At 54.0% G+C, this 25,690-nt stretch overlaps 1 protein-coding gene across 1 annotated transcript in view; it reads right to left on the bottom strand.

Moving 5' to 3' along the window:
- JPH3 (junctophilin 3) overlaps positions 1 to 24,428 on the bottom strand; it is a 58,705-nt gene extending 34,277 nt beyond the window's left edge. The window contains exons 1-2 of the mRNA XM_064459726.1: positions 23,035 to 24,428; positions 6,233 to 7,010 (exon numbers count right to left, since the gene is read on the bottom strand). Coding sequence (XP_064315796.1) covers positions 6,233 to 7,010; positions 23,035 to 23,416 — 1,160 coding nt within the window. The 5' untranslated portion in view covers positions 23,417 to 24,428. The remainder of the gene's footprint in view (positions 1 to 6,232; positions 7,011 to 23,034) is intronic.
- Between the last annotated feature and the right edge of the window lie 1,262 nt (positions 24,429 to 25,690).

Raw genomic sequence — 25,690 nt, 5'->3', positions numbered from 1 at the left:
ATGTTGGAAATGATTAAACGAAAGCTCGCTGCACACCCGGGCCACGGAGCCGGGGTGTTTTAGTTCATACTCAGTTTGGTGGACAGGGAAACCAGTGGGAGCCACCAAGTTGGGAGCAGCATTTGTGAAGGCTGGGAGAGCAATAAAGGGAGAGGGACTAGAGAAACCCATGCCGAGCTGCTCTCCTAGAAGCTAAAAAAGACCCTGCTGAGGTTTTTCCAGTTGGATTACTTTGTAAAGCATCACTCCTCTGAAAGGCACTTAATTTTCCAGCCTGTTCACGTCTGTGCACGGATGTGCCCCTCCACCTCTGCACCGTGGCAGTCGGGGACACGCAGAGCTGGACCTGCGTGAGCTAGTCCTGACTTTTGACACAGCCGCAAAAGGGCTTAACGCTGTAAGTCCTGTCTGAGCAGGAAGTTATTAAATTGGCATTGTAGGAGGACTTAAACAGTCACGGTGCAGACAGTGGGTCTCGCAAGAGCCGGCAATGGGTAAGGACACGATGCTCCGGGATGCCATCCGGAGATCCGCTGTTCCTCGAGTGTCCTGGACTAGAGGTGGAAATTGTGCTTGCCGTGAGTCAGAGGCACCCGTGTCATCGCAGCTGACACCGACACACGAAAGGGAGGAATAACAGCTGATCCTAATCTCTGCTGCCGCGGTATCGCCTGACCCCTGTCAACACGCCGGAGCTTGTGCCTGGGCAGGAGGAGGTGAGGGAGGTGGCAGAGGGAAGGAGCTGGCAGGGAGGAAAGTCGGCGTGCTCTGCCGCAGCCCTGCTCAGCTCGCTGTCAATGGTAAAGCCCGTCGGAGGCTGCCAGCCCTGGGCTTTGCTCCTCTCTGCATTGCACAGGGGCTGTCTGGGAGGGAAGGAGAGCAGGAGGGAGACAGAAAATGCTGCTATAAAGAGAATTACCTCCTGCCCCAGCTGATTTTTAGCCTTCGAGTCACCCCCATCCATCCCGGCGGTGTTTTTCTCCCTGTTGCTCTGCCCTCTGCGCTCCTCGAGGAGAGGATGGAGAGACTGGGAAGGGATGGAAGAGTCACGCTTTCCCTGCATGAGACCCAGCAGGTACCAGATGATGCCATCACTGACCCCATCAGTCCCCAACTAATGGGCAGAGATGATTTCTGTACAGCCCCAAGCTCCAGCCGGCAAACACCTACCACAGGGAGCTGCAGATGCTGAACTCTTGCATGGCCTCAGCAGGGAAAGGGACAGCGCTTCTTCAAAGGGCCATAAGTAGAGGAAACCAACCCCTCCCCAGACTCAGCCCAAAAAGGGGCTGGACAAGGTGGTGGGAGGCCCTGACAGACTTGGTCTGATCCCTGAAGCATTCGCTCAGCCCCTTCAGCTGTGACCCATTTCGGCTTCAGTCTGCTGCCCGCTTGTCCCCACCATCCTGACCCGAGGAAGGGGACACGTAACCCTTTTGGGGCCACAGCATTCCCCTTAACTCACATCCCTCCTCCTCCCCCTTCTCCATCCGCAGCAAAAGCCCCTCCGGCAGCACGAGGCCAGGATTAGGGCGAGACTAATGCAGGAGCCCTGCAGCCACCTTCCCCAGGCATCAGAAAAGCCAGCAGAAACCTTAAATCAAATGCAGCTAAGTACAATTGCAAAGCTGCAGGCATAGGCCTGAGAGAGCATTAAGCAGCATTATTATGGCTCGGTGTACTGCCGGTAGTGACATTACCGCAACTTAAAATGTTTGGGACCAGAACTGCAGAATCTATTTTCTTCTGTGGGTTTTGCCCGGGCTGCATTTCCATTTTTCTGAAGAAAATACCTGTTTGGCTCAACCAACCTTCTGCGCTTTGCTGTTCAGCTCTCCGGGGCTTTTCTTGCCTCCCTGCTCCCCATTGTATGTCAAACGCGGACGGATGCTTCGCCCTCACTGCAGCATCCTGAAGGAGCATCCATGCTGAGTCCAAACATTTTCCTTTACGCGTCCTCGCTGCCAGGTTGTCTTTATTCACTTCCTTTTTCTTTTTTTTTTTCCTCCAGTTTCCCTTTCTGAAGTTGAATGACACTGTGCTAATTTGTAGTCCAACTCCTCCTGAGACTGTTGAGCTTAATTATATTTTTCTCATTGTTGGTGAATGGCTCGGCTATAATTATGCCTGGAAGTGCATTACTTAGGACTAACCTGAGAACAGCATCCCCTCCAGGGTGCTAGGGCATCGGTGGCTCCGGGGAGCTGTTATTTAAGGTGCTGAACAACGGGGCCCCATGAACCTCGTGTTGGAGAGGAGCTGCCTGTCCCTGGGACTCATATCCCTAGCACTGGTAACAGCCCTTCCTCTCATCAGTAGTCCAGCCATTAATTAAAAAACCTTGAACTGTGGTAGAAGAAGGAAATCCTGGAGAGAATTAGGGTCTGTCTGCCTTGCTTTAAAACTGCCGTCATCCGTCGCGGAGACCTGGAGTCAGTCCCGAGCTCCCCCCGATGATCCTCGTGCATCTGTCCTCCATGTCCAGCGCTGTGCCGAAAGCCGAGGGGTGAGGATGAGCTTTGTGGCCCACCTCTCTTGCCTGGATATTATATTTTAGTTGCCCATGACACACCAGCGCCTATCGACAATTCGCCTTAGGTAGCAACGTTATCACTAATGAGGTGGGAGCCGGTGCATCCTTTACCCTTCCAGGGTAGCAGCAGAAAGACCGATGACTATTGGCTCATATGAGAGGGGAACGGAGCACCCCAGAGCACAAAGGAGACACCCTGCACCTTCATTTTAAGGGCTCCCTCCCTGGCTACCTCTGAAAACCGATCGTTGATATCAACAGTAGTTTTTCAGGCCTGATTCAGAGCCCTTCTCACCCATTGACTTTACACAAATTATTTCAGCGAATGGGAGATATAAGAGGAGAGAAAGCGTTATTTCATTTTAATCGCATCAAAGAAAATTTAGGAGAATCATCCACTGCACCTAAAAACTGTTCCTTAAATGAGCTTACTTTTCTGTGTCAGAGATAGAATTGTGCTCTGTTCAGGCTAAAACAACGTTAAGAATCCAATTTACTTGTCTTCAGTACACTATGTTTTTAGCCTACTTTCCTCAGGAAATGGGGCTTACTTATGTGATTGTGCTGTTTATATATCTATATGCCATCACTCCCACACTAATAACTTTTGAACGTGTTGGCCAATTCCAACCAAATCTGACAGAGCGGTAGAGTTTTCAAAAATACTGAATTCTTACAAATTTAATGAAATACGTGGGTGGGCACATATTTTCCCCCACCAAGGGAAAGGCTGCAGAGTGAACTCAGCCATATTATTAGACAGAAGAGAATACACACACTCTCACACGCACACACACACATGCTGCCACACACCAGCGCTGTTATAAAATCCCCAGGTGCTGGTAAGCCAGAGCTTATGTTGGTATTAGGTGGGGAATATTGCACCCCTGAGCCCCAAAGCCTCCAAAATGAGCATCAGGGTTCCTCCGCCAATGCACCCACTGCCTATTCTGTGCATTTCTCCCCGTTTGGACGATGCAGTTTGGTGTGGGCAATGCAGGGGAGTGTTTATTCCTTCAGAAGCTTTAAAATTAATCAGACTAATTACATGAAAGCCTTTCTAGCTGGTTCTAGGTTTGTAAAACCTTGCTCTCTTCTGGGTCTGCAGGCTGGGACGCACCCGAGGAGAGACCGTGCAAAAACCCTCGCAAAGGGGAAGAGTTCGAGCTCAAGGGTCGTGGGGTTCAGACAAAACAGCTCTCCCTGCCTGCATTTCAAAGCCCTTGGGCCTCTCCTGCGTGCAGCCGAATTGCAAACCCAAGACACCATCCAAGGCTTGGGGTTAAGCCTGTATGCCCGCCTAAACCCACCCGCCCTGCGTCTCCAGCAAAGCCTAAATCCTGCAATCTCGCCCAGGCATAGCCGAATGATTTGGCTCTTTTTTGATAGGTTTTGGGGTCTCAACATAAACCATTAACACAGGCAGCAAAACCTCCTGGGACGGATGTCGCTCGCGGTTGGTAACCCAGCACTAATGCACAGGGCGCGTCACGCTGGAGTCTGTCTGTCCCCAGCTCGCGCAGCGAGAGGTGGGCGGCGCAGCCGATCGATAAAGGGCTTTTCAACACACCAGCAGCCCTTGTGCACCGGAGGCGACAGCTGTGCCATAAAAAGAGCAAAGCCCTGGGCTCCCGGCGCTGGCTTTCCTCCCCATGCATCTAGTCAAGAACAGACTAGTTAAGACCGAGCACAAACAGCGGAGGGAGCCAGGCTGTGGGATGGAGCTGTCAGGTTGTTCACAGAGCATTTTCTGGTGGCACCAGGGTCAGTCTCTGATGGAGTAACCTCGAAGCCATGCACTCCCATTCATTTATTTCTTTGCATCTCCACTGATGATTAAAGGGGTCCTCTGGGTAGTCCCCAAATCCCACAGCTTTTCTCCTCCTCCATGCACACGCGTGGTCACGGGCTGCATCCTCCCTCCCAGCACTGCTGCTGCTCTCCGCAGAGCTCAGGACCGCGTTACTCGGGCCGGTACAGGGGAGGAAGGCATTCATGTCCTGGCATTGTTATCTAATTTCATTGTTTTCCTTCTCTGTCATAATTAGAAGATGGAACATTCTATTCCAGGAGTTCATTAAAGTATTTCCAACATGGGGGGGGGTCATATCTCTTCCAACTCCATCTCTCATGGATTTCTACGACAATTACTGCCTGGGGACAGAGGTTGCTCAGGTTCTCAGACGCGGCATCCCAAGGCAGACTAAAGCTCCCCATTTCCAGGATTCAGGCCTTTGTTTGGAGGCATTCACATCCCCAGATCACAGGGAAAGATCTGGTCTTTCTGCTGCTCTGCAGTCTGTTTCCTACCTGGCAATCTAGTGGGAACTTCTTTTTTTCAAAGCTTTGACAACAATTTGGTACAACATCAGCTCGAAAACATCATCAAGCTCAAATATGCTCCCAAAGCAGGCCTGGGAGTCTCATTCACATTGCAGAGAAGTCATCGGCAGACATTCTGATCAAGATTTCAGGTATGACTCTGCATACAAATGATCCAGACCCAACAATTAATCCAGCACAGGCGACTGAGGAGGTACCTGGGTTTTTCCCCTAAGTCCTTTTCCCCGAGCCTGGCTGCTATATGTAGCACTTGCTCAGAAACCAGAAAGGAATGACCATGCTCCATTAAACCAACCCTAAAAAATAATAATAAGAGCTCTGAATTCGGCGGAGGAGCCTTTCCTCCTCAGCTCACCTCTTCTCTGGGACCTTGCTGGCAAGTCACAAAACTCCAAGCGCGTTTTGGGGACCAGCTAGAAGGTGCTTGAGTTGGCCCTGCTTTAAGCTGGGAGTTGGACCCTATTTCAACCTGAAGTAGACACAGCCCCTTTTCCCCTCTCTCCTGCTGGTTTTCAGCCAGATCAGGTCCCTGCTCTGAATCACTGAGCAGTTCCATGATGGCTACATCCAGCCCAGGGAGTGGGGACTTCTTGAGGCTTGTAGGGATTATTTGGGCACTCAGATGTGCTGCTTTCTAGCAGAGCCTCAGGCAGGGCAAACCCTCCCCAAGCATCGGCTGCAGCCAGCAATTTGACTGCTTTTCCACTCAAAACCTCTTTTGGGAACAGAAATAGCTGGGAATCCTCCCAGCACAGGCTGGGATGGTTCCTCTTGGCTATAAGTCAGACAGAGGATACAGGCAAACAGCATCTCAGGAGCTCTTCTGCTAAGGGTATCATCATGCTTATTAAAAAGGCTAGGGAGAAACAGGGTAAATAACCCAGTACCTCCTAACTGACAGCTATCAGCCTGCGAGCCCCACACCGTGACCCACAAGTGCAGTCCCACCACAGTACAACCACCCCCTGCACAGGCTGCAGTGAACGCACTGCTCTGGGTGACCCTGCACGGCCTCGGTGGCTGGTTCGGGAAGGTCACGCATCCCCAGCTCGCTCACAGTCAGCAGAGGGATAATTCAGCTTGGATCCACCCCATTTTGAACACCACCCATGAGGCTTGGGCAAGCCCAGCGGCTTGGCGTTCCAGGACACTGCCCACTCCGGCTTTGGGGTCCAGATAGCACCGACTGCTGCCCGCGCTGGCAGACGCCCGCTGCCACGCTTGCCTGCCTCCCTAAAATACCACCCCTCAAGCACCTACTACTGCAAAAAGTCCCATCCCACTTCTCCCATCAAACCGCGGCCATCGGGGAGGGACCCCGGCTGAGATGCCGCATCGGGACGGGGACCACCTTACCTGGATGCCGCGATCTCCGCTTTCTGCTTGGCGATGGTGGCCGCCCGCTCGGCCGCCTCGACGGCCCGATCCACCTTCTCGCGGATCTTGCTGGCCCGCAGCGGGATGAGGTTCTTCCTCTTGCCGCTGACCAGGACGTTCTGCTTGTACTTGCCCTCCTCCTTGGTGCCGTCGGGGAAGGTCATGCAGCCATAGCCGTGGCGCTTGTTGTTGGCCCATTCTCCCTCATATTTCAGCCCGTCCGAGCGCTGGCTCACCCCGAAACCCGACCGCTTGTCGTTCTTCCACTCGCCGACGTAGATCTCAGTGGTGGTGGCGTCGATGTCGTCTTCGATGACGGAGAGCTCGGCTTCGCCCTCGCCCAGGCTGATGGTGGAGTTGATGTCGCTGGCGGTGGAGCTGACCGTGCTCATCCCAGCTTCGCTCCGGAAAGAGCTCTGCTTGCTCCGCTGGCTGGCCAAGGAGCTCTTGGACTCAGACTTACGGAGCTTGAGCCCGCTCAGCAGCGACCGCCGAAAGATGCCTTTCTTCTTGCTCTTGAGGATCTCGGCGTCGCTGTGGGCCATGAGGACGAAGCCACCCCGGGAGACGGCAGGGCTGCCGGCCACCGCCGGCGAGGAGTCGGGGTGCAGCGCCGTGCCGTTGGTGTGCTCGCTGCGCAGGGAGTTGATGGATGTCCTCAGGGGTGACCTGATAACCGCAGCCATGCCGTAGGGAACGCTCTGCCGGACGCCGTAACCCTGGCGCATCCCTCCGACCCACTGGCCCTGGTATGTCCCTGGGAAGAGGAGACAAAAGCAAAGAGGGGTTTCACGGCATGGCACGCTGCGAACAGCTAACGGCATCAAACTCTGCGAGCCCTTTGTTAGCGGGAGCAGCAAAGTGCAGCTCTGCATCCCAGTCCCATCTCCGTGACGAGGATTGCAATGTCACGTCGTGGGAGGAAAAAATAACATCTTGGTTGGATTGCAGGCATGCACTCCAGCTGCAGCGCGGAAATATTAGAGACCAGCCAAGGCATCACCGAGCGATGCTTCGAGGAACTGCCCCTTAGATCAACCCCTAATTTGAAAGGGAAGGGAGCGGGGAGACAGGGTAGGGGAATCCTTATCTGGGAGCAGACTCCGATCCCGTCCACGCTGCCAGCAGTGACCAAGGCGGATGGTATACTACAATGCATTTATTTATATGCATAGTGCCTTTCATCTGGCGTGTAGCGGAAGGGAGTGGCTCTATAGAAGTAAAGGCCTCACGGGGAGAGATCCATTTGGTTATTCCCCTCTTTGAACTCCTGCATTTGCACGGGCACTTACTGGAGTTGTTTAACTGGTCATTAGCGGGATGAAATGCACACAGGACCTCACCGCAGCACCGGGAATGGAGGCACAAGAAAGCCATCCAGCCTGGGATGCGCAACGGGAGCATAACGCCTGCCCTGTGTACCGAAACACACGGCCATAATCTGCCCGGGGTTTATAATCCCTTCCCCTCCCGGAGCTCGGCGATTGGCACGCATTCTCATTTTATCTCAGCCGGCTGAACTGCGGGGCTCGTTTTTATTCTTAGGCCGGCTTAATCTTTTTTGGGCTTGCTCAAGATGCAGTGATTCACTGCCCGCCTAAGCTCTTGTGGGGCGGATTGATGAGCCTGAGGACAGCTACTTGCCTGGTACTGGTGCTACTGGGATGCTGCAGCCAGTCCCAGTCCCAGGCTGCCCTGCTGCCTCCCATCCCCAGCTGGTGATGCAAAGAGCAAGGTCCCGTGCTGGGACAGGCACAGGCAACACCTGGCAGCATCAGGGCCTCCCTTCGCTCCAGTCCCGCTCCCGCACACCAAAGGAGTCTTAAAATAGACTTGCTGAAATAGTGAACCTTGTGGGAATCAAACCGAAACGGCCCCGATAAAAACAGCCCAGATGATTACCGCGAGCTCGGTCTGAGAGAGGCTTTCCAGCCCCTCTCTGCACAAGATGCTCTTTGCGCTTAGCAATCAGGCTGCGATTCGTAGACATGAGCAACCCATCAGGTCCACCTGAGCCAGCTCTTCTGGCAGCAAAAATATCATTCCCCGAGACCTATCCACTTTGCTGCAGCGTTTTCCCTGTCAACTTTTTCCAGCAGCCCAGCAGAAAGGATTATTAAAAGGGGCTGTGCTGTCCATCCCCATCTCCATCTCAGATAAATCCTGCTCTTGCTGCAAGGATCGATCCCAACCCTACAGCTATGCATCCTTCTGCTCCGTTTCACTCCCCATCTCAATCCTACCCCCAGGACTGCCTGAGGGGTTTCCACCGCCCGGTTCCCAGGGCTCAGCAGTAGCTCTGGAGATGGGTACGTGCTGGAGCATCTCCTGCTGAGACAGGAACAGCTTACTGAGAGCATGGAACCAGCACCCAGGCACATTTTGGGATGCATTTTGGGGTGCATCAGCTATCTTATTTAATAGCCACCAGCACTTTGCACAAACCCCCCCAGGGCTCGGGCATCCTTCCTGGTGCTCCGATGCAAGCAACCCCCCAAGGTGCTACATTATCTGGGTCTTGTACACCCCAAAAAAATGCCAGCTCCTAGCTGGGGGACCCCACGAAGACTACCTCAGAGAAACGACATGGAAAGGCAGGGCCAGGCAGGCAGGATTTACTGCGGATTTATAGGATTAGCACCGTGGAGGGGGGAGAGCACTGGGATTATGGCAGGCACTGGCAGGGCAGGGCAAGGAGGTGGTGGCAGTGCTGGTGGGGAGAAGGATGTGGGACAACTGGCAAGATGGGTGGCGAACGGCTCAGTGGAGACATCGGACACCTCCTTTCATTGGGTTTGAGCAGTGAGGCTGGCTTGCCCCGCTGCAGCCCGCTTTGATGTCTCAAAGGACCAGCAACAACCGATGCCGTGCACCCACGGCTCTCCCCATGCCCACTGGCACCCTGGAACGGTGCCTGTGGCAGGGGAGAGCCCACCAAGTCATTGGTCCATCCATTCCCTGTACACCTGGCACCACCTCGCTCCCCTTTCTGGCTCCTTCCCAGAGCATCTTGGCAGGACAGCCTACTGGGGGTGATGGGAAACAGCTGGTGAGAGGGATTTTCCCCAACGCCCCGAACACCCCTGCAAACAGAGCCCCCGAGATGGCTCAGGATGCCCTCGCACCGTGCTCAGTCTCCTGTTTCCTCTAGAGATGGATTCAAGGGTTTTCAGGGCAAGATGCCAGTGTGTGCAAGGGGACAGGGAGAAAAGATCCTGCATGAGATCTGCCAGAGCCTGCCCTGCCCAAGTCCTGGTCTCCTTTTCCCTTGGCTGAAGCACTTGACTCGGTCCCTGGCCCCAGGCAGGTCCCTTGACCTCCCTGTCTCCTAGCAAATCTGCAGCTGAACTGAAAACCGGATTAAACCGAAGCACCGTAAAGCAAGCATGGCCCTTTGCTGCAAACCAGAGGCAGCGGCAAAGAGCAGAACAAAGCACTCGGAGCAGGCGTGACAGCACATCTCAGCTGGAGCAGAGGCGGCAAATTGGTCACAGCAGGTTACAGCTGCAGCGAGTGCCTGTGTGTATCTCCAGCAAGGCAGAGGTGCCCGGGAAGCTGTCATCTTTGCATGGCCTTAAAACCCACTCCTGGGATTGCACAGCTGCCAGGAGCAATCGCTGCATCTCCCTGGAAAGGTTGATCTTTCTAAGCAGAGGGGGCAAGGACTTGAGGAGCCACCCCATCCGCCTGGCCCGGCCTCCCAGCGTCATGGGGCAACTCCCCAGCAGAGACCAAACCCGAACCCCAAGTCTGCTTTCGTGGGTGTCGTCGCTGTCCTGATGGCTTCCCTGCTGGAGGCAGCAGCACGGATTGCCTTTGGGGATTGCCTTGGAGGGCACAGTCACCTCCGCTATGGCCACCAGACACCTGGCCACTGTCACGGCCACCAGCAGATCAAAGAGCTTCCTTCCAGGGAGATGAGTTCATCTGTCCTTCCTCACCCGTCCTTCATCTGACTTCATTATGTTTTAAACCCCTAAATATCCCAGGATTTGGCCATGAATACTGGAAGGTCTCAGAGCCATCTGATCTGCATTGCTAAGCACTGTCACCTCCTCCCCTTCCACTGCTCAGCTTAACCTCTGCCCCCCTAACATTTGCAGATATATGCACAAAGCTTAATCTCACAAGGAGCCTGGAGACCCTTCCTCCCTGCAGGGGAAACAGGATTTCATGGTTTTCCCCTTTACGTGCCAGGATGGATTGGCTACAGCTGTTTCAGAGCCAGGGAGCCGAAAAGGGAGCGTGCAATGGGAAGCCCGTGCAGTGGGGACAGTAGGATGGGGCTGGGTGTGACAGGACGAGCACGTCTGATGGAAAAGGTCCCCAGACTGATCTGCTGAGGTGCTGAACAGAGGTCCTGAAGGACTTCAGTGCAAATGCAGAGAGCTGAGCGCCTCCCAGGGTCGGGGCAGAAGAGCAGACAGCCTCTTTCACTGTGCACAAGAGGGGGACGTGCCCCCGTTGGGATGGGAAGCAGGGAGCAAGCCAACACTACCGCAACGCTGGCCACAGGCTGATTGCATTGCCCAAGCTGGGCACTACGGAAAAGAGGCAAAGCCACCAGGATGGAGGAGAATTGCTGGGGAGGAAAATGGGCCAACCTCTTCCCCCCAGCCACGCAGGTCACTCTTATGGATGCCTCCAAGATGCCACAAATATCCATCCCCCTTCCGCGTGGCCCTTTTGCACTGCGCAAAAAGGACAAACAGCAGCCAAAAAAGTCTTGGACGCAGAAAGAAAATCCTCCTGAGCTAGGTAATTCGTGGCTTACTATGGTAATACAACCAAAGCAGCAACCATTTCTGGGTGGTAGCTCTTCCCTTACTATCAATATTTGCAAAATGCTTCCCAAAGCATTAATTGCATGCGATTAATGGAGCGATTGCATCGGGGAAAATGCAGCATCCATTACGCGGTCAGGGCAGCACTGTGCAGGCAGCCTAGCTGTGCGGCCAGGGCTGGGGCTGGGTGCAAATAGCAGACAAGAGCAGATGCATGATAGGAGAGAACTGGACAGCCAAGCCAAGAAATCTCAGCCACCACCACGATCCTGCTGAAAAGAGCCTGATTCTGCCCTGGGAATGGGAATTGTGCCATTTGTCATAATGGCAGCAAAATCAGAGCCCGAGGGAATACGCAGGTTGTGCTCTCGCTCGCTGCGGTTTTACCCTGGGGGAGATTTCTTGGCTCCTGGTGTAATTGCTCCAGCAGGATTTAGCCAAGATAAAGGTGATGCCAAGAAGGGTGGGGATGTGGCTGCGGGTGTGCACACGTACAGAGCAGAGAGAAGGAGGGGGCATAACCTGAGGCTGGGAGAAAATAACTGAAGTCCTCCTGAAAGATGGGTGGGCGAGAATATTCCTCTTTTGGAAATACCAGATTAGAGGTGAGAAAGGAAACGGGCTCTCAAGGAAGATGAGGAAATTGATGATGGGATAGAACTATGGAGAAGAAATTGAGCCATGCGGTTGTTGGCCACTTTCACTTGTGTTCTTAAGCCCGGGGTGGGGTTTTTTTTTTGGCTGGCTCCCCTTGGAGCAAGGCTGGGTTGTTTCCAAACAGCTTTTAAAACTCCTGCAGGAATTTCTATTGCCTTGAGGACCATGCAGAGCCCCATCCTTGGCTGGAGCCAGCCAAGCTGAAAGCAGAAAGCGGGAAGTCACTAGCCTCCAAAGCATCGTTCCTGATGCTTCAGCAGAAGATCATATGTTTTGAGAAATGACAAGTACCAAAAAGTAATCTAATTTGTTGCAGTTATTCAGCGCTTTCTCAGCGTTTGGCTCAGGAGGCTAAAATTCGTTCTGGGAAGAGAGCAGAGAGTCTGCAGGGCTGCTCCTGTTGTCCCCACAATGCCAAAATCCCTGAAATCAGGGCTCGCCCTCGTTTGTACCTTGCAGAAACGGGGCGGCGAGCGGGACCCCGCGCAAAGCCGGTGGTGAGCTGGCTGGGCGCAGCCTCATCACTTCCACATTCCCTGCGGGAAACAGGGATAATGCAGCTGCACTCAGCAATTCAGGTGGGTATTGGGAAGACTAACTAGTTCCTATTAGCAAAGTGCTCCGGGAGGATGGGAGGCATCACAGACACCAGGAAGAATGACGGGTTTCTGTTCATTTTCTCGGCTTTGCCCATGTTGGTTTTTTTTTCCTGGGGAGCAGGGAAGGAGGGTACCCAGCTCCAGCTCCAGCTCATCTCCCCGGGGTACAGCCGCTGCGGTGGGGCTTGCGGGGGTGCTCGTGGGCCCAGGACCGTGGAGGGAGCTGCTCGCTTTTGCAGACAGGGTCTTCACCATGGCTGGGAAGAGGCAACCAGCTCATGGCTTGCTCTTCCCACATGCAGCCCACCAGCCTGAAACCTTGAGCAAGAAGAAGAGTCTCTTCATTGATGCCATTTGCCTCCACACCAGGTGCCTTTTGCATGTAAGAATTAAATGGGGAGGGAAAGGAGACCTGAAACCTCTAGAAAAAAGCCTTTCTAGCCCAGATGGAGATGGCCTACAGCGCTGCACTCAGCAGGTGAAGGTGAGAGGTGCCACAGGGTGGGAAGCCCCCGGCTTTGCCACGGGCTGCCCCGAGCCGGGGGGCCGCCTGCCACCCGCAGTCCTCTCCTGATTACGAGAGATGGCAAAGACCAGCAACGATGCCCAGGGGACGCCGGCTTTCAGACAAATAAGCAGCACCTTAGGGCATGCCAGAGCAATGGGTGGCTTTTGAACGATTCAGGGGGAAGCCCCAAGGGAGGATGATGGGCTGCTCCCAGCCCAGCAACATACATGAGGTTTCCCTTGGCTGAAGGTGGGATCATGCACTTGGATATAAACCTGGTCCATCTTCACCATGGCACTGGAAGGAGACAGGAGTCAGGATTTTTTGGGGTTGGAATAGCTGCATTTTCTTTCCTCCCTCCCCCTGTACCCAAGGATCTGGCATTTTGCAGGCTGCTGAGCCCTCTGGCTCCAGTCCAGGAACACCATTAAGTACAAGCTTTATGGACTGAAGGCTGCTCACAGGCTTTTCCCAAACCGAGATGGTTCTGTGTCCTGCAGGACGAAGCCCTTGGCAAGCACGTGGGGTGAAGCACATGGGGAGGGCTTGCACAGACCTGACCTGACTTGCCCCACTTCAGTTTCTCAAATGGAGACATTCAAGCGGTTTTCTAGGGTGTCGTAAAGTATTTCGAGGCCCAGGGTCACATACATATTATTATCACGACATGACCTTGGGAAAAGTCAAATGCTTAGAAAAATATTCCTTACCCCTCACTAATCCTGACTTAAAAAACAACAACCCACTAATAACCCACCACCATGGGTCAATACAAGGTATTTCCAGATTCGGTAAAATAATCAGCGACACGGGCGCAGCTACCCAGGTTTTCACAGAACATGGGAGCAGCAGGCTTCAAAGAGCAGGTTCCTCTGTAGCCTCTGTCCCATCCTTGAAGCGCAGCCAGATCCGCTTGTTACGGTGACCGTGTTTGGCAACGGCAGTGATCCAAACCTCCCAGCTCGCTTTCTCCACTCAGCAAAAATCGGGAGCGAGGTCTGAGTTGTCCAAAGTGCCCACCCACTTTTCCAAACCAAGCTGAAGTAATTAGACCTTGCAAATTGATAGTTTATCTTGCAAATGATCCTTCCTGGTATGCTCACCCCCGCTCTTGCCTCTGAACTCTGCAGCATATTAATTAAAGACGTCCGATGGCAATAATTAGGCCAGAATTATGACAGAAGGAGCAAGTTTTATAAGTATCACTTTCCAGCTATTCGATATCAGAAAGGCCCAGGGAGGATTCATGCAGAAATCACGTTTAGCATCTCACAAACTTCTATCCCAAAGAGAAGATGTCTGAGAGAAAAGAAAAGACTGGAGGATGCTCATTCGGCCTCAGTCCTGACACTGTGTTGATGGGTACATCCTTGTTGGCCACCCCAGCTGATGTCCAGCAATCAGGGGGCCTCGCTGGTAAAAATGTGCCCCTCCCAAACCTGCTGACTGGATGTATGGGTCCTCCCGAGCATGCACACGGGCGCACGTTTGCTGCCAAGACATCCCAAGAGCCGTCCTTCCCGCACTATCCCTCCCAGCAGCAGGACAAGGCATTGCGCTGGGTGACTCGCATTCCCTGCCCCGTCCCCAGCTGCCGGTTGAAAAGCAGCAATCGCCCCCCAGATGCTCACCTAAATCCCACACTGGTGTGATATGGAGGTCCAAGACTTGCCACCTGCGTTGCCCACCGTGAAAGGTGGGAATCAGTGATGGTGCGTGCGTGCAACGCCGCATGGATACAGCATCGGCAGCAAATTGCCTCCCCTCCCAGCCCTGCCAAGGCTCTCCATGCCTCTGACCATCAACAAGCCATGCTAAAAACACAGTCAGATGCTTCTGCTGTGGCTGCTAATTTGCCAAAAATACGCTCTGGTAACTGCTTACACAGGGGAAGAAATAAAGTATGGGTTTTTGAGTATGCAAATATAATCTGCAGGCACGAACACGTGATGGATGTTAGTCATATTGCTCAATGCGAGGCTGGATACATACATACACGACGGGCACAGGGAGGTCTAGGCATCCGTGGAGGAGAGAAGGGGAAGAGGGAAAGGACAAGGGAGAAGAGCAGAGCAGAGAGAAGAGAGAAGAGGACTGGAGCAGAGCGGTCATGGGCTGCTTTGCCTGTGTGCTGGGTAGCATTAAGTCTATTGCTGGGGCTCAACAAATACTAAATCATTACAAGGCTGCAGCTCATATCAGCATGGTTAGCTTGCATATCTAAAAGCTAAATGGCAGGGACCCTCCATCTAAGGAAACAAACCAGGGGAGTTGTTGGGTTTGGATGATGTACCGATCACTTTACAACCAGGTAGGGATGGGTGCAGGGCTGGCCCTGCCTCGCTGGGCACCTCTGCAGCAGCAAGAGCTGGGGGCTGGAGGGAGGAGATGGATTTATACAGCCTCATACCACGGTCAGGGAATCTGCCTCCTCCTCTGTGGGTGCAAATAACAATGTAAAGTAACTCAGGCTGAAACACCACAGAACAGGGATTGTTCAACTGTTCCCCATCGAGAAAATCATCTGAAAGGCAGGTTCACATGTGGTGAGAATGCTCGTCGGGGGGATATGAGTCCCATCCAAAACATGGGGAGTCCTTTATACTCTTATTGCCACGATGCCTGCCCCAAAGATACTTGGCAGTCAGGAGAGCAGCAGAATGAAGCTGCTTCCCTCACTGGCAAACATTAATGTGCGTCACGGTATTGCAAAGGCTGCTGATGTTTGCACGTATAGTTGGGAAACTGAGGCACAGAGCGAGACAAAGGACAAGCTCCTCCAAGAAAACGAAGTGTGTGCTCCTTCTGCTGCGGGCACGAAGTGGCTGTGCACAGCCTACAGCAAACCTATGGCAGGGCAGGGAACGGGGCAAAGCCCCAAAGCTGACGTCCTACCTCTGAAGATAACCCCAGCTGCAGGAATTAAGCCATTTTCCACAGGGACTGGCTGGCAATGAATACGCGCCCTTATAATGTTAAGGAGAAGACACTCCAGAAAAAATCACTTATGGAAACTCAGTTTGGATAACATCTGCGAGAGGAGCACCCCCCTAGAGCCACGACTAAGTTTGGGCTCACCTGACAATGGCTTCCAAGGCATTTCAGCTGCTTGCTTGGAAGGGGGAAAACTCAATTCGCTCTCCACCATTGTGCAGGAAAATCCGAGTCTGTCCTGAGACTCCCCTCCCTCTTCTCCCTCCTTGCTTCTGTATCTCCTGCTTCCCTCGAGCCTGTTTGTGTTCGTCGGTAATTGCCTTTTCCAGCCAGCATTTGGAGAAATGCTTCAAACCATTATAATGACAATCAAATCTCAGCATCGCTAATTCTGATGGGGCTCATAATGCGTCTCAGGCCGGTCGCGATTTTTGCTAAAGCACCAGGTCCTGGAGTCAGAGGAAATACAGCTTCTCAAAAGGGAAGAACCAAAGGAAGAAATTTCTAGTCTTCCTGGGAATGGGAAGCGCCAGGCCCGCCGGAGCCAGGGTAAGTCAGGGGAGCATCATCCCCTGGGGAAACAGGGCCCATAGTTTTGCCCAGGGCAGCTGAATCCCTGCAGATTCAGCCACTGACTGAGGCCAAAACCAGGATGAGGCTTTAACACGAGGGATGCGAAACACATTAACATATTGCTCAGCACCTTTATTAGGGCTAATGTGCTCCTCTCACAAAGCAGAGTGAAATCGGGCTAATGCTTAGTCCGTTAATCCTCCAGCGCTCTAATCCTCATCACAAACTCTGTGATCTCACCCCATTTCTCAGCAGAGCTCATGGGAGTAAAGCTAATTCTCCAGCACTCAGAAACGGCGCTGTGTGCTGGTGCCGGCTTTTGGGGGGCTGCATCCCTCGCGAGGTGTGGGAGATGCTCAGCCCCACGGGATGAGGCTGAGCTCCCCATGGACTGTGGATACGGGGCTGCACCAGGAGTAGGGATGGCGAAGGGTGGGACGAGGCGAGAGCAGGATTTCTTTATTTCCTGTGAAATAAACAATCAGTCCCTTATTCAGCCCAGGGAGACACCTTGCAGACCCAAAGTGATGCCCTGAGCAGGAATTCATATCTTTATAGTGATCATCTTGGTGTGAATATCTGCAGACTTAGGGACCTTGCTCTGGCTGTTCACTCATTCATGAAAATTCATGATGCTGCGCTGTATGTTAAGAGTAAGTGGAACCTCTTCAGGGAATAATTTTGGGAAAGAAGCGGCTGTTCTAAGGCAATGCTTATGCATCGATCGCAATTTTTAAGGATTTTTGATTCAAAGGCCAGGATCTGTCTTTGAAAAGCCAATATCAAACCCCAAAATATAAACACTTGCGATTCAAGTGGGTTTTTTTCTCCAAGCTCCCCCTTTATGTTAGCAAATACTTTAACTGTAAGTTAAACAGCTTATTGCTGGGGCAAAGCAGCATCAAGACTCTCCTGTAACTATTGCAAACTCCTGCAAAAAACCAATCCTTTCTTGGTCAGGACTTCAGGCAATGCCAAAGCCAGACCCCAGGCAGGCAAAAACTGCAAAATCTGACAAGACAGATGCTAAAGCACAGCGTTGCCCCCTGTAAGACCATCACCAGCCCCGTCCTGCCCGGGTTCTGTATCTTCAAGTCATGCCTACATTAATACAGATCATTCATCTACATCAGCGTTACCTGGCTCAAAGCATTCAAAATTAATCAGGTTCATTTTAAAATCAAGGCATTTTTAAACAGAAGGCATTTTTAGCTCTCGTCTGCTGGTTTCCAAGCCTGTAAGAATGACTTTCCTGCAATAGTCTGGGTGGAAACCTTGCTTCAAAAATGAAGCTGAAAATCTTGCAAAAATCACATGATTCCACAAGCTGGAGCTTCAAGGAAAAAAAATGCTCAGCTACAGGAGCAGATGTCACCCAACCACGAGGAGCCCCATGGGATATCAAATCACATGCAAATATCCTGAGATTTGCATTAAAAGCCATGAGAAGCCCACCCCAGCATCCCCAGTGAAAGGATATTAAAATTGTGCTGCAGGAGTTAAGTCTCCATCTATTCTGGGTCAGGGAGAGGCGTGTGAGGGGTCAGCACCCCCCAAGGTTGGGGTCCTCCACCAGCCCCTGGAGCATCACGTGCCGGATAAAATACTGGAGAAGATGGAGTGAGGGTCTAAGCTCGTCTGGCAACTTCTATCTCATGTACTTTTCCCTGAGGTCAAAATCCTTCTTCCTCTGTCCTGAGCTGTACCTGAAACTAAGCAGCGTGTTCCAGTGAGATAAGTAATTACCATGAGTTCATATCATTTATTTTTAATGATGCTGGTCAGAATCTTCATTAAGTATTTTGATTCATTTTTCTATGTTCGGCGGGTCCTCATGTTTCAGTCATTGCTCTCCTATAACCACTGTAAGCATCTTTTCTACTAAATCTAGATAGCAAGACACTTCATAAACACAGTTCATACCTTGCTTTTTTTTATTAGCAGGGTCTTAAGGGGGTCACTAGGACCAGCTCGGGCTGTGCCTGGATTCTGCAGGAACCGGGAGGCTCGGGGATCAGGGCGCGTTTGTATTTGCTTGTTTCCACCCACTATTTAAAATGCATCAACAATTCCTTCCCGGCAGCAAAATAAGACGAGAGCTGATACTTTTAAGGTAATTCTGACATCTGCGCTATGAATAGATCGTAAGGAAATTTGCCCTCCCTAGTTGGTTCCCTGCAGCTGTGGAGGAACCTGTGAAAAAGCCCGGTACGGAGTTAGGCAGGAGGCAGCCCCCGGTGATGCCGCTGCCCTTAGCGGCACCAGCCGGTGGTCGTTCATCCAAACCCACCTCTCGGCTCTGGCGAGGGGGCTGCGGCCCCTTCCCGATAGGCAGGTCCCCTGTGGCATCCCCCGGTCCATCCCCCCGGAGCAACCCTTTACACCGGCAAGGGGCCTGCTTTTGCAAAATATTTCATGTTTTTCATCTCCTCAACCACCTCCAAGCCGTTTGGTTGGTAGCACCGGCTAAGAGAGCGGCTGGAGGTGTCACCGGTGCCACTGCAGAGGTGGGGAAAGTGGGGCACGGAGCCGCCAGGGCTCCTGCCCGGGCAGGACAAGCTGTGAGAGAGCCCACGCCGACAGCTCCCACCGCACCGCTTCCCTCTCCCCATTGCTTGCAAAGCACGAAAATTTCCCAACCCGGGCCAAGAAAACCCACTTGCCTACTCACACGGTGCTAACAATGAAAACACTAATTATATTTCACTCACCTATCAAAGGGATGATTCATTTAGGTGAGTGGGCACGGAGGATTACACAAGATGAACACCGCGATGCGACTGCCCGGCCGTTTTGGGGTAGCCCTCCTGAGAAATAAGGCTGCGTGGAGCACGTGGGCACCCGGGATGGGGCGCGGGGGCGGCAGCAGGAGGGAGCCGGCACGGTCCTGATGCACCGCGGGCCGTTCCCCGAGGGCTGGCCGGGCACTGGGGACCCGAGGGATGGGCTAGTCCCTGCCTGGTCTCGGATCCCAAACGCTCAGCTGGGGAGAGGTGGAGGGAGGAGAAAAACAGCTTTGGCAGGGATGGAAAGGGCAAAAGCAGATTTGGGGCTTTCTTCATCCACCCCATCTATTCCACCCCCACAGCCACGGTTTCAGCAGCAAAACCCAAACCCTATGCACATTCCCATGGCAAGCCTGCAGTTACAACTCAAACTGTCCCCAGGGTACGATCACTGAGTATTTCCAAAGCATCCACGGAGTTACAGAAAGGCAGGAACCAGCTGGGATGTCTCCTGATCTCCAGACCTGCTCAGGAGAGGGTCTCCAGTGGGAGGAAATCCCCAACCCTCTGCTCCGGAGAGGTTCCACCAGCTCCCGCGGCTCCGGCTCACATCGGGGCCGATCCAGGTGGATGCAGCCCCTTTCACCTGAAGCGAGGGAGCAATCCTGCTCCCGCTCTGCAGCCGGCCTGAATCAGGCCCAGCAAACGAGCGGTGCAACTCCAGCACCCGACTGGAGCAATCCTCAGAAGCCTGGTTTATGTAATATCAGGGTGCTTCTGGATGGGGGCAGGAGGTGGCAGGGGGTTTTGGCAGGAAGATAAGGACATGTTAGCAGTATCGTGGTTTGGGGGGCTCCGAGGGAGTGCACGCGTGCAGGGGAAAGCCAGGACAGTGCAGGTGTGCGCCTCAGGTGCAGGACTGGGTTGGCCACGCCGTGGTGCCAGGGAGATTTGGCAAAGTGTGGGCTCCTGGGGGAACAGCGAGGCTGTATTTGCTTATCTGGGCTCTGTGCAATAGGTTTGCATCAACGGACACGTACCCGCACGGCTCAGGGAGCGCGGTTTGCGTTCATCCGGCGCGTGCATGGGTCGGAGAGCGCTGGCGCCGGGCTGGGGGCAGACCACGTGCGTGTGGGTATGCGAGCGGAGGGGCGAAGCGGCGTCTCGGCGTGGGGAGGAGAGGCGTGTGTGCATGGCGATGAGTGTGTCCGCGTGGGAGGTGCGAGATCTGCAAGCTGCATGTGGGGGAAGCGTGCATGCGTGTGAGCGTGGCAGGCGTGAGCACCTGGCGTGGGGGGGGACGGTACCCGGGGCGGCGAGCAGAGCCAGGACGGCTGCCGGGGTGGGGTGGGGGTGGCATCATGGCTCAGGCCACCGCATGCCACACCCTACGTCCAAGCCCAACACATCAACACGCGTGCATCGGTCACGCAAAATATCGCTCCCCAAGATAGCGCTGGCAACGGTTGGTGGAGTGTCGAGGTTTGCCCTTACCCACTGTTGTGCAAGGAAACGGTAAAACTGGAGTGAAACCCATGAATTCTGGGGCATCTCGCTTCCTGAGCCTCGCTGCGCATTTAGGGACCCATCCCCTAGCCCTGGTTGATGTGCTAAAAAAAAATATGCAAGGGATGAATATTTATCTGTGGGTGGCAAGTGACAGATGCTGGGGCGAGGATTCTAGGATACTTCAGTTTGATGAAGGTAATAACTTGAATAGATTAATGAGAAACATCCTTCCCAACAGTTGCCTCCCCGGTGCAATAGCTACGCAGCCACTCTTCCAGCAGAGCTCCTGCACACACCAGCTCCTTGTATCCAAACGCACAAAGTTCATTAAGGTTCGGGGTCCAGAAGGCTGGAGATGCTCAACTTTGGTGGTTTCCACCCAGAATGGAGACAGGCAACTGGGAAAGGGCCACGGCCTCTGGGTGCTTGCAACTGAGTTGGAGAATGTGCAATTTCAGCTGGATTCAGTCACGCCGTGGCAAGTGCCCAACCGAAATGGGGGGAAAGCTGGTGTGGCGGAGCCCGGTCGGGGTGTGCGTGGCCCGTCCCTGCTCCCGGCAGCAGGGTGGGCTTGGCCACAGGTACCATCGCTCCGCATTCCCCCAGCACGGCCGCCCCCTCCTCCCAGGATGGTTTGCAGAGTCCCTGGGGGGGGGAAGCATTTTGCTACAGACCCTGCCCTTTTCTCCCACTGACCCTCTTAACCCCCTCCTGAAATGATAAACATGCAGTATAGCTTTTTGGTTCCCAAACACCAAGAAGCCAGGCTGGCCTGACAAGATGGAAGGAAAAGCTCTTTGCTTCTGGTAGGTTCTCAGAAACGGTGAAGCTGCTGGTAAGCCACCCCGATTTGGAGATGCTCCCCAGGTTTCCCAAAGAGCTGCCGTGCTGCAGCTGACGGGGAGCGTGCCGGGGTGGGGACACGTGCGTGCCTGGGGACAGGGCCAGCCCTGCAACACCCAGCCCTCGGAGACCTGTAGTTTGTCAAGACTTCTGTCTGCCTTCCTGCAAACCTCCCCGGCAGGGGCTGGGCGCCAGGAGGGGAGCAGGGCGACGGCACTCGCGTTGGGAGCACGCAGAAACCCTCCCCACAGCCCCTCCTGACCGCTTTGAACGTGGGAGACCGCGATTATTCTCTGACCAAGCTTTATTCTCAACTGAAGGACTGCTGGGATTTATCGATGGCTTGCAAACACACACTCGGCAGATTCCAGCTCAGACCCCCGGTATTATTCCAGGCAGTTGAAACAAAAGGTTGCAGCTATAATTTCCTTTAGGAGAAAGCTGCCAGCACAAAATTATCATTAAAAATCAAGAGATTGTTCCACCTCTCCCTTCAAGAGCAGACGCTGGCAACGTTTAATCTTGCCTCCCTCCGTAATCACAAAGCAGCAAAACTGGGTTTTCTAAAGGTCTTGCAGCACCTTTCAGGAAGGCTGCGATAGACCTCACCGACGCTGTAATTTCCTTAATGTAGCAGTCCTGGAAAACGGTAACGTCTTAAAAAAATAATAAAAAAATAAAAGCCTGCTTTAGATGGATGCGTTTGCCAGCAAAACAACGGGGCAGCGCTGGCGAATGCCCCCGGCTGCCGGCAGGTAGGCCTGCCTCGTATTATGGTGGCAATTTAGATGGAAGTAGCCACAAAACATGAGAGAGGATGATACAGCCACTTACAGCACAGCACCAGCTGTTTCTCCTAGTTCGGCCTTAAAGCTTGTTAGTCCAGCAATTTTTTTTTTTGATCACTCCAATTGGGTTTTCTTGTTTTTTATTCAATTCCAGTTTCTCCTCAACATCTCGTTAAGCCGTGTTGACGGCAGAGAATAGCTCTGGTGATCCCTCTGAGCCCCTACGCTAAGCATTAAGCCGTAAACTAGGAGTGTAAGAAAGACTCTTGTCTGAATTAAAGTCTTTTGCCTGGTATTATGAAGTATGGGGCTGCGTTTGGAGGGGCTGCAGGGTGTGCAAAGACCCCAGCCCCTCGCTGGAAGCATTTGAAGCACCAGGGCTGCACCCATCTGCCCTGGCTCCCCACCCCCCCACGCCCTCACCTCCCCTCTGCCCCGGGGTTGCTTTGGTGCAAAATCCTACAGGTTCCAGTGGTGCAGAACGGCGAACCCCACGTGCAACTTGGGTCGTTCCCCTGACGGCTTGGCCCACCCTGTCCTCCGACCCGCCCTGGGCGGGAGCTGGGCGTCCCCCCACCAGCGCAGAAGGCTCCTCTCCCCAAAAAGCCAGGTCGAGGAGAGGCGGGGGGGGGAGGACCCGGCGCCCAGAGACCCGCTGAACATATGGGGCTACCTGTGGCAAAGAACTGATGCCATACTGGGCTGGTTCCTTATCTCCTGCGAGGTACGAGCATCCCTCGCTCCAAGGTAGCAGGTTGCAAACTCACAGACTCCAGCTTAAAACCAGGGTCCCCGCTCGGAGGTTTGTACCCCCGCACCACCGCCCGCCCTGGCCGCGAAGGTATCAATGCAGCACCTACCTCCATCCGAGTAGGTCTCTGTCCCGTAGCCATCCTGTAATCCATTGCTCCAGGTGCCTTCGTACTTGGCCCCGTTTCCAGTGCATTCTCGGACCCCGTACCGTCCCTTAAATCCATGGGTCCACTCTCCTTTGTACACCCACTTCCCCTTGCTCTCCATGCCAATGCCATGGCGCTTGCCCTGCGCCCAGGTGCCCTGGTAAGTGTTGCCACTGGGCCAAGTGTAGACCCCCAGCACCTCAAAGCCGTGACTCCAGGAGCCCGAATATTCACCTTGACCCTTCGGGCCAGTACAGATTCCGTGGCCATGAGCCTTTCCGTCCTCCCAGCCTCCACAGTACGACCCTCCATCGTCAAAATTAAACCTTCCCCCACTGGACATGCATGTAATTCGGTTTGCAAATCCCCCAAAAGGTGAAAAAAAAAAAAAAATAATGCAGGAAATAAAATACGAGCGATGACTTGGGGAAAAAAATTTTTTAAAAAATTCAAATCGAATCAAACTCGATCGAAATCATGCACCAGATCCAGGGAGCTGCTTAAGCCAGTTTCTTGTGATTATTCATTCTCTGGGAGTATGTTCAGGATCAGTTCTCTCTTCCCCTGCTGTGGAAACAGTATCATTAAAAAAAAAAAAAAAAAAAATAGCAGCAAGAACAGCAGCAGCTATTGGGTTTTGGTGCAAACGACTCCACCTAAAAACCATCCAAGGCAGGGAACGGGGGTGGGGGGGAAGGAGGGGAAAAAAAAAAAAAAAAAAAAAAGAAGAAGAAAAAAAAAAAAGAGGCCAAATGCCAAGAGAAGGAAAAAATAAAAGCGAGGCTGGGCTCCGCAGCCCGGCGCCCCCCGAAAGGCTCAGAGCCCCCGCTGCGCCCCCCGGGCGGGGCTGCCCGGGCGGGCGGGCTGGCTCCGGCGCAGGGCCGGGGGGGGCGGCGGGAGCGGCGGCATGGCGGGGCGGCGCGGGGGCTCAGCAGCAATGCGGTGCTCCGCCGCCCTCCCGCCCGGCTCCCCCGGCCTCTCCCGCTCCGGCCCTGGCAACGCGCACGCACCCCGCGCCCTAAAAACCCGCCATCGCCTCCCTCACCCCCCCTCCCCTTCTTCCTCCTCCTCCTCCTCCTCCTCCTCCCCACCGCCGCCACTCCGCCCCCAGCAAACCTCACTCCCGGGGGTACCCGCTCGCCTCGCCCGGCGGGTCCCGCATCTCGGCCGGAGGATGCTCGGAGCGAGGGCTGGATGCTCGGAGCGAGGGCTGGATGCCGGGGTGAGGGGCTGGGGGGGCGTCGGAAAAGACGGGGGGCAGAGGGCCTCCGCTCACCCCACGGCCTCCCCCCTCCTTCCCGGCTCCCTACGGGGATAAATCCTGCTTATTAATGAGCAGGGATCCTGAGCTTTCTGCTCTGCCTCATCTCCCAGCTCCTGGCTCAGGGTGGATTTAAAGAGACAGGAACTGCGTCGCCTTCGCCTCCCTCCCCAGCCAGGCCGCAGCCCCCCACAGCCCCCCGCCACCTCGTCGCAGCTCCAGGATGCTCCCGGATTTTTATTTATCCCTTCACGCCTCCCCCGCCCCGCTCCCGCCGCTCTTCAATGCGACGAGGGGCGGCCGCCCCCTGCCAGGCCCGGGGGTCCCCATTTGCAGGTGGGTGGGTGGGTTGGGGGTGGGACACACACGATGAGAAAGGGCCAAACGCCTCGTTCAGCGCCGCCAACGCCAAGTCTCCGGGCAGACTTTGCTCCGTGCCGGGTCCAGCACACTGCAACTGCAACACATATTATTTATTCATGCAAAGGCCGCTCAGGGTTTATGGCAGCGGTCCGGGCTGTATCCCCTCCCGGCTGGGCCGCTGCGCACCTCGGTCCCCTCCCTCCGACACAGAGCACCTCATCGGGATCCTGCCTATCCATCGGGAAGGTGCAAACCAGCAGGAGGCCCTCGCCAGTCCTATCCGCAGATTAATTGTGGTTGTTTTTTTTTTTTCCTGGGATTGCTGAAGATGTGAAATCCTTCCCAGGCGGTAGGGACAGCTCGCTTCGTGCCTCCGGAGCACGCGGGGTCCTGGTCCGGCGACGCATCCCCTTGTTTCTAAGCGTGCCAGATATTTGCAGCAGCGGGGTGCTTGTGCGGGTCTGTGTGCAGGCAGGGCTACCTATATTTGTATTAATACACGAGTGCACAAGTATTAAAGGGGGAGCTCTGCTTAACAAAAATTAAAAAGATGCTCACAAGTGCCTATAAAGCAAAATTTGGGCAATGCATGAAAACACGGCTCCTCCAGAAAATCTCCGGCAGGACTGCCAGGCTCGCACTTGCATCCTGCCATCGCTGCCGGCGTTACTGGAGGGCTAGTTTTGAGCCAAGACTATCGGCTCGGATTCGAGACTCAGCTCAGCCAGGACTCCAAGGGAAAAAAAAATGAGCTGTATAAACCCTGGTGCTGGAAACCCGCGGGATTCAGGCAGGTGCACCCCCACTGGGAGGGACGGTTACGCCCCGTACCTGCCTCGGTTGCCCACCTAGTAGGAAGTTTCAGGCTGCGTCTTCTCACTCAGGCTGTTTATTTTTTCCCCTGTATCGATGCATTTTCTTGTCCATCTATTGAAACACATCGCCACCCTCGCCTGGAAGGAAGCCTTCCTCTCTCTCTCTCAAACCTGGAGG

Source organism: Phalacrocorax carbo, chromosome 8 (genome assembly GCF_963921805.1).
Source record: "Phalacrocorax carbo chromosome 8, bPhaCar2.1, whole genome shotgun sequence".
Taxonomy (NCBI): Eukaryota; Metazoa; Chordata; class Aves; order Suliformes; family Phalacrocoracidae; genus Phalacrocorax; species Phalacrocorax carbo.
Note: the sequence above shows the minus strand (reverse complement) of the source record. Positions and strands in the feature narration are given on the sequence as shown.